Genomic DNA, 13053 nt, shown 5'->3' with positions numbered 1-13053 from the left:
ACTTCAGCCAGCAAAATGTGTACACTAAAAAGCTGAAAACATTATTTTGTCCTGTGGATAACAAGCAAGAAATGATGACTAAGTTGTAGAAGTGGCTTCATGCTGAATTACACTAACAGAGTGAGTAGAGAGGGTTCACATACACCTGGAAGACAGCAGCCAGCTGTCAGCCATCACCTCCTGAACTCTGAGGGGAAACAAAAAGGTAAAGAAACCTGCTGAACTGTTCAACAAGTTCAACTCTGGGTCTTCTCAGTCATCTATACAAAAACAAACACTCCCATCTGTCCACCAATCAGAGCTGTGGCAGAAAATCAGCAGTGGGAATATATGAGCTGTGACTTGTTGAATAAAACGGCGCAGGGCAGATTTACTATCAATGAAACAATGCAAAGAGAACAGAAATCTACTGTGAAGCAGGAACCACACTGTACCTGAAAGACGATAAAAACTGGAGCTGCTGTCAGAAAGTGTCTGATGTTGAGCCATCAGTAAAGACGTATCCAGACAACCAGATCTCTCTTCTTCAATAAGGACTGGTCATTATTTTGTCCTCTAACTAACGTCAGCACCAACACAGTGTGGAGTAAAGCTGCAGGTTATTTACCTCGAAATGTCAGTGGTGTCAGAGTAACACCGGTTCGGGTCCGGTTCTGGTCCCAGAGGAAGATGTTTGCTGTCCTGCGGCTGGGCCGTTCACCGTGAAAGATCTGAGGAATGCACAACCAGCAGAGGAAGTGAAGGAGGAGCTCCGCTGGATTTCTTCCAGAGATACACAACTCCGTTTTTCTTTGACCAACAAGTCCTCTCACGCACCCGCCTGGACAGAGGGGATACCGGGGACGCGCATCAAGCCTTCCTGACGCTCCACCGAAGACTGAACGGTGAAGGACGATTTACCGGCATTTTGATCGAGTCAAAGGTAGGAATGAGATTTTTAGAACTTCTTTTCTACCCAGGTGTTCTGAGGGAGGGGCTGGTGTGGGGGTTAGCTCTATATGTTGCTGGCTGCTGGAGAAATTAAGATGACATTACGCAATACGCTCCGATCGGTTCGTGCGTAAAGAATGCGTAAACTACCATGTAGACAGGTTTCATATCATACCACTGTTTTACCCTCAATTATTTTTGCTAGGAATCATGTTAGACTTTGTCTTCTGGTCCTTCATCAAACTGACAGATGAGGAAAATAAACCTTTGCCCCACCAAAGTCTCTTCTTTCTGTTTGCTGAACAAACAGATCAGGTTTTAAACCAACTCGGAGTCTGATCGCAGCTCAGTAAACCTCACAGCTCTGCAGAAGACCTGAACACTACCTAACCTCCTCCAGCCCAGCATCCTCATCTTTATTTCTACATTCAGCCCAATAAAAATTATAATAATTTTTAAAAACTTAGTTAATAAAAATGAATTTTTGCTTTATATCATGATGGGGGCTTTGATCACCAGTTCTAATTCGTCCAGTTTTAGTAGATAACACAAGTGAAGTTTTGACTTTTTACCTGGTGGATTTAATAAGGAGAATCTCAGATCTTCTTCACGCCACAGAAAGATGAAGAAACTTCAGCAGTTAGACAGAGGACTGGAACAGAACAAGAAATAAAAACTAGACGCCAGGAACCTGCAGATGGTTAAAGATCCCAAACAATGGCGGAGCTAAACTTTTATATGGGGAGGAGGGGGGCAGAGGGTGGGATAGACTTTATCAGGGGGTCACATACTAAGAAAGAAAATTGTTTTGCTCCTCTCTCTGACATTACTGTGATGACTGTGGTCACATCAGAGAGACATGAGAAATAAAGTAAGTTACAGTTTACAGATTAAGTGTAAATATTTGCAAGTTCAAAAAGCTCCATAGAAAGGTAAGCTGAATGTTTTAGGGTGCAGTATGAGGTAAGAGGGGGATCAATGGCTTCTTTACCTGGCAGTTCTGGTTTACTGTCTGGTGGTGATGGTAAACTGGATCCTTGCTTGGCTAGTGTTGGAACATAGGGGTTGCTGGGTTCTTTCACAGCGTGAACGTTGTCATGCCATTTTCCAAATAAGTCTGAACTATTTAACTTTTCCTCATTCTTATATCATTGACTGGTTAAAGACTATATTTCTCCACATTTTCATGTTGTAGTTTACTTTAAAAATAACTTTCAGCTTTGGTAGCCTCCTGTTAAACTTAACTGAATCATCAGTTCAAGCTCATAGCTTTCTTCTGCTGAGACATTTGAATTTCCCCACCTTGGTACAAATAAAGTCTTATCTTATCTTATCTTATCTCATCTCATCTCATCTCATCTCATCTCATCTTATCTCATCTCATCTCATCTCATCTTATCTTATCTCATCTCATCTTATCTTATCTCATCTCATCTTATCTTATCTTATCTCATCTCATCTCATCTTATCTTATCTCAGCTTATCTTATCTTATCTTATCTTATCTCATCTCATCTCATCTCATCTCATCTTATCTTATCTTATCTCAGCTTATCTTATCTTATCTCATCTCATCTCATCTTATCTTATCTTATCTCAGCTTATCTTATCTTATCTCATCTCATCTCATCTTATCTTATCTTATCTTATCTCAGCTTATCTTATCTTATCTTATCTCATCTCATCTCATCTTATCTTATCTTATCTTATCTTATCTCATCTCATCTTATCTTATCTTATCTTATCTTATCTCAGCTTATCTTATCTTATCTCATCTCATCTCATCTTATCTTATCTTATCTCAGCTTATCTTATCTTATCTTATCTCATCTCATCTCATCTTATCTTATCTTATCTTATCTCAGCTTATCTTATCTTATCTTATCTCATCTCATCTCATCTTATCTTATCTTATCTTATCTTATCTTATCTCATCTCATCTTATCTTATCTTATCTCAGCTTATCTTATCTTATCTTATCTTATCTCATCTCATCTCATCTCATCTCATCTCATCTTATCTTATCTTATCTTATCTTATCTCAGCTTAGCTTAACTTAGCTTAGCTTAGGCTGTGCTAAACTTGGAAACTGAGGAACTCTGAGCATTCTTTAAAGTTTACATTAAGCACCAAGGTGAGAACCAGTGAAACCAAGAAATGACTAAAAATTATCTTCAAACTAATCCAGTGCTACCAGATTAGAACTGCGACTTAGCTTCATGCTAACATCAGGTTACATAACATTAGTTGCACTTGCACAGGGACACGATCTCTTTCGGATCCCAATATTCCTAAGGGATGACTAATTAGGAAACACTTTTATTTCAGACTGGTGTAGTGATACTGGGGATCCATGTCTGGAAAGATGTTTCTTTCCTCCTCCTCCAGTGACCTGTCATTCATCTGAGGTGGCACCTGGTGTGTCCAGTCAGAGATGGCCAGTGCCACCCTGACCACCATCCTAGCTCCGGCCTTGCAGATTTTAACATGGTGTGAAGGAATCAGCTTAAAACTGTTGATCGGAGGAAAACAGCTTAGAAAAGCAGGCCTTCACAGCCATTACAACCATTAGAGTCCTGCTGATGGTTCCAGTTTACCTATACGAGGCACAGAAAGCAGTTCATGTGAGGTCTACGACCTGGGGTTTGGTCAAGCTCATGCTGAGCTCTGCTGTCCTCAGCAGGTGATGGCGGTGTCGGTCTGCAGAGATCTGACGGTGCAGGTGATGGAGGATGTGAACACAGTGAAGCTGACGGACCGACAGCAGGAGATGAGGGCCGCCATCCAGAGAGGAGAGCCCAAATGTCTCGGGGTGAGCCCACCACACTGGTTACTTGCTACTGGCTAGTAGTTACTGGCTAATGGTTACTAGTTACTGGCTACTACAGTGGTTACTGTTTACTATGCTAATTACTGGTTGCTGGTGACTTGTTCCTGGTTAGTGCACTGGGCAGTTACCAGGAACTAGTTAAAGATAACAGGTTACTGGTGACTTGTTACTGTACTAGTTCAAGTTAACTGTTACTGTGCTCATTAATAGTTACTGGTTACTACAATGGTTACTGGTTATTACGTTAGTTACAGGTTATTATTTACAACATAAGTTACTGTTTACTACATTAGTTACTGATTATAGATAACTGGTTACTGATAAATAGTTACATGTTATTGCACTGTTAACTGGTTATAGTTACTACACTAGTTACTAAGCTGGTTACTACACTGAGTTGTGGTTATTAAATCGGTTACTGGTTTTTACACTGGTTACTAGACTGGTTACTGCTGGTCAGAGAAAGTTAATGGAGTGTCATCAGTCTGGAGAGAAAGAAATATTTCATGTTAAACTTGTCAGCGTTGATCATTTTCAGACATTTATTCACATTAGAAGTTGTGTTTGCAGATGATTTCCACACCTTCCCAGCATGGCAGTCGCTAATGGTTACCATTAGTATGTGATGTGCTAACTAAAATAAGACAAAGGACCTGAGCAGCAGCTGTTCTTCATTTCGTAACCAAATTACTGTTTGTGTCTCTGAGTTTTGAGAGTGCCTTGATATAACAGCACCATACAGTCTTCCTCTTCATCTGCTGATGCTGTAGGTATTGTAGCAATGAAAAGTGTGTGTGTGTGTGTGTGTGTTTGTGCAGGTGAGTCAGGTGATGCTGGGTGTGATGGTGATATCCTACTCCATTCCTCTGCACCTTGTTGAGTTCACCGACGTGGTCGCCCTGGGTGTTCCTTGGTGGAGCGGCCTGATGGTGAGTCTGCACACTGTTTCTATGCTTTTACGTAAATCCAGGCTGATGAGGGAGGAACAGGTTTTGTGGGTAACTTAGTTGGTTTAGGAAGTGACTGGGTGACGTGTCAGCTGATTGAACTGCATTCAGGGTGTCTTTCTTCCTCGCTGCAGCTTATCCAAACAGCCAGTGACAGTGAACGCACCACTCTGAAGCTAGGAGCTTCATGAATGAAACTCTGGGAGGGAAGCCTTCCACTGATTTTCTGGAGGTTTTCACTTAGCAGTGCCACCAGATATAGTCCTGTTAAAGAAAAATGAGCTGTGGATAATGTTTGTGTTCAGAACATGAACATCAAATGAAGAGTTTGGTGCTTGAGTCAGGTCAGACGTAGGTTGTGTTTTTAATTCTGACAGCTCTGATGATAAATTGAAAGGCTTTGACCAGCTAAACAGAACAAACTGAATGTGTCTACTTGTCAGTTCATCACAGCAGGAGTGGTTGCCATCATCCTGGACAAACACTGCACCATGAAGTTTGTGAGTCTGACACACACAAAACACACAAATCGCTCAATGACATGCTAAAAGCAGCATTTTTAGAGCTGAGCCCCATAACACAGTAAGACGCAGCAACGTTCATCAGCAACAACAAACAAACTAATCAATAATGAACATATCTAACAATTTGTTGACACTGAATCTGAATAAAAAAAACAATAATGTTCTCATGAACGTCTGTAAATGCTATAAATATACATATATGTGTTCAGCTGCAGGTGTGTTTGATGGTCAGCGCGGGGAGTTTGGTGCTGTCGATGGTGGCTGTGATCATCTACTCCGTGGACATGGACAAGAATCCAGAGGTTCCCTGTCAGAAGATGTTCCACGGCAACTGTGATGACAAACACTTTGCCACGGTGGTTACAGCTTCGCTTCATGTCATGTTTTATGTGTTTTTGTTGTTTGTCTCTATGTTGAGGTTCATATCCCTCTATTGCATGCATTATGATGCCAGTTATGCAGCTTCTTCCTGCTGAGATAAACATATACCTGCATAATTTGCAGTATTGGGCAGCCATGATGGAAAATGTCAGAAAGCAGCTAATGTGTAACTTGCCGTTGCTATGACACCAGAGCCATTCTCTGTCATCTGACGCACTCAGAGAGAATGTCAGAGCTTTCAGTTCATTTGTAGGTCAGCACTCTCCTCCAACAAACAGTCGTTCTTAGTGCACAAAGAATTATATTGAACAGTGAGCGGCAGAAGGGTCCGCTGAACACAGATACTATTTTTCATGATTCCGCTGTCTTCTATGTGGTTTTTTAGACAAGTAAAAACATTCCTCCTCTCCAGGTGGAACAACACCTCTGGATGGTTCCTGAAAAGAAAGGTAAAAAGGAAAAGAACAAAGCAATAATTTAGGGTTAAGATGAACAAGAGAAGTAGAGAGACAGCCAGGGAAAGGAGGAAAAAAAAGAGAAAGGACAAAGGCAGATGAAAGGAGGAAGAAGTGAAAAGAAAGAGGAATGTGGAGGAGGGATGGAGAGATAAGGAGAGAGGCCGTAAGGAGGACGAAAGGACAGTGAATGACAGCGATAGGGCAGACAGAATGGAAGACGATGAGAACGGGGACAGGTACGTAAATAGTGACGTCCATTTCAAACGTTGTCATACGTCATCGTCGTCCTCATACTTCTGTGCTTGTTTTACGTTGCCATGGTTATTAAGTCAGTTCCTCCACTAGTGGGCAGTGCTGAGTTCAGAGTTCACTCCTGCGATCGAACATCAGTTTCAGACACCGGTGGGCGGCGGGAATGCATTGTTATAAAGTTTTTATCCAGCCGCCCAGCTCGTCCTAAACACTCACATATAGTATTTCTTCAAAAGCTTGTGTATTTCTACAGTTGTTGTACCCGTCTTCATTCTTCTTTTGCTTTTTTGTCCCCTTCCTGTTCCTCTTCTTCTTCTCTGGTTTGTTTCTTTCGCTGCTCTCATGCCAGCTGTTCTGCTCAGCGCTGCCCCCAATTTGATTAAACTATTAACTTCATGTTTGCCTTCCTAAGAATTATGTGGGGGGAAAAAACATTGTTATTGGTTCCCTTCATTGTGAAATATTAAATCATTCAAAGGGATGCACTTTGGAAATGAGGCCAGTCAAAAATTAGTGTGTTGCCTGAGTGCGGTAGAAGGGTATCTATCTAGATATAAAGATTTGTCATTTCTTTCATATTTATGTTCAACTGAGCTTCATGTCCTTGAATTACACCATATATTCCTGATCTTCTCTGGTTCTACTCACACTGCAGATGGGAAATCTGGCAGTTTGTTCTCCACATGAGTCAAAAGCAATTTGTAATTGGCTCCAAAATCCCGAGCTTCACTGTCACTCCATTCCTCCGAGTTCTCTTGACATCATTAGATCCCAACTTTAAGAGCTGTTGCTGAAATGAGTGAAGTTTTACAAAAGTTTCCCCGCAGATGTTTATTTGCTACACAGGCATTGGGACCTTAAAAAACTGATGGTACAGAAGGTTTCCTTCACGCTGCTGCTTCTTATAAAGCAGGAAGAATGACGGAAAGGTTCCTGCAGTCTGAAAGAACCTGCTTCCATCACTGATGTGCTTTTATCCTCTTGTTTGTCAGCAGTTTGGAACTTGTAATAATTTAGTCTCCTATTATTTACGTCTGTTTTAAATTTTTATTATTCATGTTGTTGTTTTTTAAATTGGTTTATGTTTCTTTGTATTTATGTTTTGTATTCACTTTGAGTTTGTGGTCATTTTGATGACATAATAGAGTAATTTGGTCCATCAGTTTCTGTTTGTTGCTTTGTGGTTGGTTTGTGTTTCTGTGTAATTATTGCAGATTTTAGTCTGCTGCTCCTCACATGGAGCTCGCTCTGCCTCGTAGATCAGAGCTGCCCACAAACAGGGATATGTGCTTCAGCTTGCTTCACTTACAATCGGCACGTGGCACATTTCTACTGGGTTATTTATGGCTGCTTTCATCTGTGTTTTATACCAAACTTCTGTGGATCAAAGTTTTACTGCTCTGATTTCATTACTATCATATCACACTTATTGTCATGATGGATGGATGGATGGGTGGGTGGGTGGATGGATGGATGGATGGATGGATGGATGGATGGATGGATGGATGGATGATTGGATGGATGGATCAATGAAAGGATGGATGGATGGATGGATGGATGGATGGGTCAATGAAAGGATGGATGGATGGATGGATGGGTCAATGACAGGATGGATGGATGGATGGATGGATGGGTCAATGAAAGGATGGATAGATGGATGGACGGATGGATGGATCAATGAAAGGATGGATGGATGGATGGATGGATGGATGGATCAATGAAAGGATGGATGGATGGAAGGATGGAAGGATGGATGGATGGATGGATGGATGGATGGATGGATGGATGGGTCAATGAAAGGATGGATAGATGGATGGACGGATGGATGGATCAATGAAAGGATGGATGGATGGATGGATGGATGGATGGATGGATCAATGAAAGGATGGATGGATGGAAGGATGGAAGGATGGATGGATGGATGGATGGATGGATGGATGGATGGATGGATGGGTCAATGAAAGGATGGATGGGTCAATGAAAAGATTAATGGATGGATGGATGGATGGATGGGTCAATGAAAGGATGGATGGATGGATGGATGGATGATGGATCAATGAAAGGATGGATGGATGGGCCAATGAAAGGATGGATGGATGGATGGATGGATGGATGGATGGATGGGTCAGTGAAAGGATGGATGGATGGATGGGACAATGAAAGGATGGATGGATGGATGGGTCAATGAAAGGATGGATGGATGGATGGATGGATGGATGGATGGATGGATGGATGGCTGGATGGATGGATGGATGGATGGATGGATGGATGATGGATCAATGAAAGGATGGATGGATGGATGGGTCAATGAAAGGATGGATAGATGGATGAATGGGTCAATGAAAGGATGGATGGATGGATGGACGGATGGATGGATCAATGAAAGGATGGATGGATGGATGGATGGATCAATGAAAGGATGGATGGATGGGTCAATGAAAGGATGGATGGATGGATGGATGGATGGATGGATGGATGGATGGATGGGTCAATGAAAGGATGGATTGATGGGACAGTGAAAGGATGGATGGATGGATGGGACAATGAAAGGATGGATGGATGGATGGGTCAATGAAAGGATGGATGGATGGATGGATGGATGGATGGATGGATGGATGGATGGATGGATGATGGATCAATGAAAGGATGGATGGATGGATGGGTCAATGAAAGGATGGATAGATGGATGAATGGGTCAATGAAAGGATGGATGGATGGATGGACGGATGGATGGATCAATGAAAGGATGGATGGATGGATGGATGGATCAATGAAAGGATGGATGGATGGGTCAATGAAAGGATGGATGGATGGATGGATGGATGGATGGATGGATGGATGGGTCAATGAAAGGATGGATGGATGGATGGGACAATGAAAGGATGGATGGATGGATGGGTCAATGAAAGGATGGATGATGGATGGATGGATGGATGGATGATGGATCAATGAAAGGATGGATGGATGGATGGGTCAATGAAAGGATGGATAGATGGATGAATGGGTCAATGAAAGGATGGATGGATGGATGGACGGATGGATGGATCAATGAAAGGATGGATGGATGGATGGATGGATCAATGAAAGGATGGATGGATGGGTCAATGAAAGGATGGATGGATGGATGGATGGATGGATGGATGGATGGATGGATGGATGGGTCAATGAAAGGATGGATTGATGGGACAATGAAAGGATGGATGGATGGATGGGTCAATGAAAGGATGGATGGATGGATGGATGGATGGATGGATGGGATGAATGAGTCAATGAAAGGATGGTTGGATGGATGGACGGATGGATGGATGGATGGATGGATGGATGGATGGATAGGTGATTTTATATTCTGTTCCTGATTCATGTCCTGTGAAGTTTAATGACAGAAGTCTAGAGACTTTCTTGGATTTTCAGGTTTAGTTTTTGTGCGAAGTGTGTATTATTTGATCTTACACACACACACACACACACACACTCACACACACACACACACACACACACACACACACACACACACACACACACACACACACACACACAGGTGTTTTGGACCTTTGTAAGGTTTTGAACACATTATCAAGAATAATTTCAGGTTTTAGCTCTTTTTTGTTGAAAATGATTCTGGATGTACCTCTGAGTTCAGGTCTTTTTCTTTAGAATTGAAATTCAATCAACACATATTTTACAATAAAAAATACAAATGGAACTTTCTAAACGAACCCTGGAAAACAACAAACCGGTGCAGCTATTTTTTAATTCTGTCACAGTAGATTTATCTCTGCATGTTTATATCTATGGCAGCTGCAGGTGTGACTGATCCGAACATACATAATAAACATGTTTTCTGTGCATCTCTCATCTTCCAACAGAAGCTGAGCAGAGGACTCAAGTCATCCCTCCTCGTCTTCACGTTGACCCAGACGGCCATCTCTGCCATCATATGCTTCCTTCTCTTCAGGCAGCGACGCAGCTTTGGACCATACACTGTAAGTCTACAGTCATTAGTCAAGATGGCATGTAATTAAAAATAAGTCTAAATTAAACCAGAATTACAGCCGCCCGTGCTGAGATGCTGAGATTTCTTGTTGCATTCAGCTGCTGTGTTGAATGCAACATGTTGTGTCAGGTCATATTTTAGAGTCACTTATATCACACATATATCACAGTATTTCCGCTGTGGTGAGCCAGTGTTTAGAAGCTGGTCCAGACGGTCCAAATGGTTTTAATCCATGCAAAGGGACAACATCTGTTTTGTGACAGAGCTGACTTTAATATCTGACACAGAACTTCACATATTTTTTGCCACACTTTGTTTATTTGAAGCAGCTGTTCTGTTGTAAAGATGTGCCAGATTGACATAAATAACCTGTTAAACATGCTCAATATTTTCGACACAATAAACATTTTACATGATCAACATAATCAATATGTTCTTCAGGATTAACATGTTTGAAATAATTGACATGTTCAACATGATCAATACCAGCCACATGATCAACACGATCCACACAACAAAGACAAGTTCGATGTAATCAGCATGTTCACCGCGACTGACATGACCAACATGTTCCATACGTTCACCTTCATGGTTATCAACACGATCAACATGTTTGACATTGTGTTTGATGCTCAACATAACTGGTCTTGATGGACATTATCGACATGATCGACATTGATCTACATGTTAAAAATGACGTGTTTGGCTAAATCAACTTGAATGTGACCTTCATGTTTGACCTGATCATCCTAATCAACATGACCAATATGATCAACATGACTGACAAGTTCCTCTTGCTCAGCATGATCAGCACTGCGTCTCTCAGCTGGTAGCATATGTGCCAGAGGACATGTCAGTGTTTACTGCCTGTTACTAATGAAACAACAGCAGGTTTGTTATGATGTGATAGTATGAAATAAAATCAGAAATGACTCGTGATAACTGACAGTCACGCTACTCCATAAAAAGCAGAGTTTGTACATCACTATAATGTCCGTCAGAGGACATTTTTCATTTCATTCATATTATAATCAGGCTAAGAAACCATCTCCTCAGTAAACTTGGATCAAGTCTCAATGAAGACAAAGATGTAAAAGCACAGTTCAAGTTCCTGCAGTGACCTGATCAAAATGATTCAATCAAGGCCAAAAATGAGCGGAGCTCTACATGAAACACCCTAATAATGTCTTCAGATCACTCCGATCGTGTCATTCGTGTGAGGAGATGAAAAAAACAATTACATGCAAACAACACAAATATTAAAGACAGCTTAGTAAAGAAAAGTATGACAACTATTTCAGGCATACTGGCAGTTCAACACACAGCGGATGCTTCATGTTAGGCTGCCCGTCATTATGCCCGTCAGTTAAACATTACTTGTTTTGTAAGTAAATGCCTGTGTGCTACCAGAAAATAAGGAATGCTGCAGCTGCCCTTGGTTTGCGAGCTTTGATTGTGACCGTGTGATTTGATTGGTGGTGCTTTTCTATAGTAGAATTAGTGTCTTTGTTTTCCAGCGGTGTTAAAACGGTTTAGCTTTTGTCTTCCTCGTTTGGCTGACTGATAGTCGTGTTTTTTTATATTTGTTTGGTAAGACGTAAAGCCCTTTTGGTTTCTCTTTTTGTTATATTTAGTTAGTTTATAGTTAAAAGTAGAATGTGTTGAGCTAGTTTAGGTTTGTAGTTGTGTATAGAATATTTGGTTAAATTTTAAATATTGGAGCTGCTTCATCTTTTATTAATATATCATAGAATAGTTGGCCAGTTTTTCATTTATTTATTCTTGGTTTTGCTTTATACTGGTTTGTTTTGAGTTGAGTTTAGAAAATAGCTGTTTTTATTGTGTTTTTGGTTAGCAGCTTCGCTACCCCCAACACGTGTGATTCACCCCCTTTTTTCTATTATTCCTCATTTCTGCCTGTGATAATAAAATCCACGAGCCCCCTTTTAACCACCTGTCCACAGTGCTCTTTTGTTACGCCTCATATCTTCTAGCAGGGCTTGGTCGTAACACTTCATCTTCCACAAACAGCTGAGGACTGGAATCTCTCTGGTATCCTATAAAACAGAGGTCCCCAGCCCTGGTCCTCAAGGCCCACTTTCCTGCTGGTCTTAGATGTCTCCCTGCTGCAAAACTGATTGAAGTTAAACGGCTTTCTGACAAGCTCTGCACAAGTCTGCTAATGAGCCATTAATTTGACTCAGGTGTCGAATGTCTGCAGGACAGTGGGCCTTGAGGACCGGAGTTGGGGATCCTGCCTATAAAAGATTTTCTTTGCTATTGGGCCATATAAACTTGAAATTTGAAGTCTGTAAGGAGTTTGTCCTTGACGTTCATCCACAGACACCATGAAAACAGCTGTTCACCGAAAGCTCCATCAGGAAAATACACCTCTGTAACAGGAAGACGTTCACACATAACATGAGCCTGAATGTGAGGAAACACATCCCCGGGCCCGTGCCTTTTATCATATTAATAGGACTCTCTTGCTTTCTTTCACAGTCCCTGACTCATGCGTCTCCACCGAGCCCGACAGCTCTCACACCACCTGACCTGAACTGACCAATCACTGGACAAGAAGTCAGCAACCTGATCAGCTGTTTATATCTGTGAATTATTGATCATTGGACATGTTGGCGGCAGCTTTTCCATCAGTCTCTGTCCAGGCCTTCCAAATCTGTTCTTTTCAGCATCATGACTCAAACTGAAGAACACCAGAGCTGAAATACAGGAAGAAA

The 13053-nt window shown here is 41.5% G+C and overlaps 2 protein-coding genes across 8 annotated transcripts in view; one reads left to right on the top strand and one right to left on the bottom strand.

The window, feature by feature from the left end:
* Positions 1-1642, bottom strand: part of si:dkey-9i23.16 (uncharacterized protein LOC571915 homolog) — a 20061-nt gene extending 18419 nt beyond the window's left edge. For 3 of the 5 annotated variants that reach the window (XM_041984266.1, XM_041984271.1, XM_041984268.1), the window contains exon 1: positions 608-708. The gene's annotated coding sequence lies outside the window, so the exon portion shown is untranslated. Of the gene's footprint in view, positions 1-607; positions 709-1502 lie in introns of those variants that run through there. The other 2 variants (XM_041984269.1, XM_041984270.1) reach the window with 2 other exon arrangements.
* tmem176 (transmembrane protein 176) lies at positions 796-13053 on the top strand. Of its 3 annotated transcripts, none has more exons than XM_041984265.1 (7): positions 796-922; positions 3610-3741; positions 4578-4688; positions 5150-5206; positions 5440-5586; positions 10188-10304; positions 12818-13053. In XM_041984265.1, the coding sequence occupies exons 2-7, from the start codon at positions 3616-3618 to the stop codon at positions 12875-12877; spliced, it is 618 nt and encodes a 205-aa protein (XP_041840199.1). In that variant the 5' UTR covers positions 796-922; positions 3610-3615; the 3' UTR covers positions 12878-13053. The 3 variants fall into 3 exon arrangements, with proteins under 3 accessions (XP_041840199.1, XP_041840198.1, XP_041840197.1); XM_041984264.1 differs by having other exon boundaries at positions 799-922; positions 3613-3741; XM_041984263.1 differs by lacking the exon at positions 796-922 and adding an exon at positions 1775-1801.

The sequence above is a fragment of the Melanotaenia boesemani genome, chromosome 4 (genome assembly GCF_017639745.1).
Source record: "Melanotaenia boesemani isolate fMelBoe1 chromosome 4, fMelBoe1.pri, whole genome shotgun sequence".
Classification (NCBI taxonomy): domain Eukaryota; kingdom Metazoa; phylum Chordata; class Actinopteri; order Atheriniformes; family Melanotaeniidae; genus Melanotaenia; species Melanotaenia boesemani.
Note: the sequence above shows the minus strand (reverse complement) of the source record. Positions and strands in the feature narration are given on the sequence as shown.

Bases quoted from the DNA above. Each gene is read 5' to 3' on its own strand.
- tmem176 (XM_041984263.1), top strand. The intron at 3,742-4,577 runs GTGAGCCCACCA...GTGTTTGTGCAG, and splicing joins GAGAGCCCAAATGTCTCGGG to GTGAGTCAGGTGATGCTGGG. The intron at 5,587-10,187 runs GTGGTTACAGCT...ATCTTCCAACAG, and splicing joins ATGACAAACACTTTGCCACG to AAGCTGAGCAGAGGACTCAA.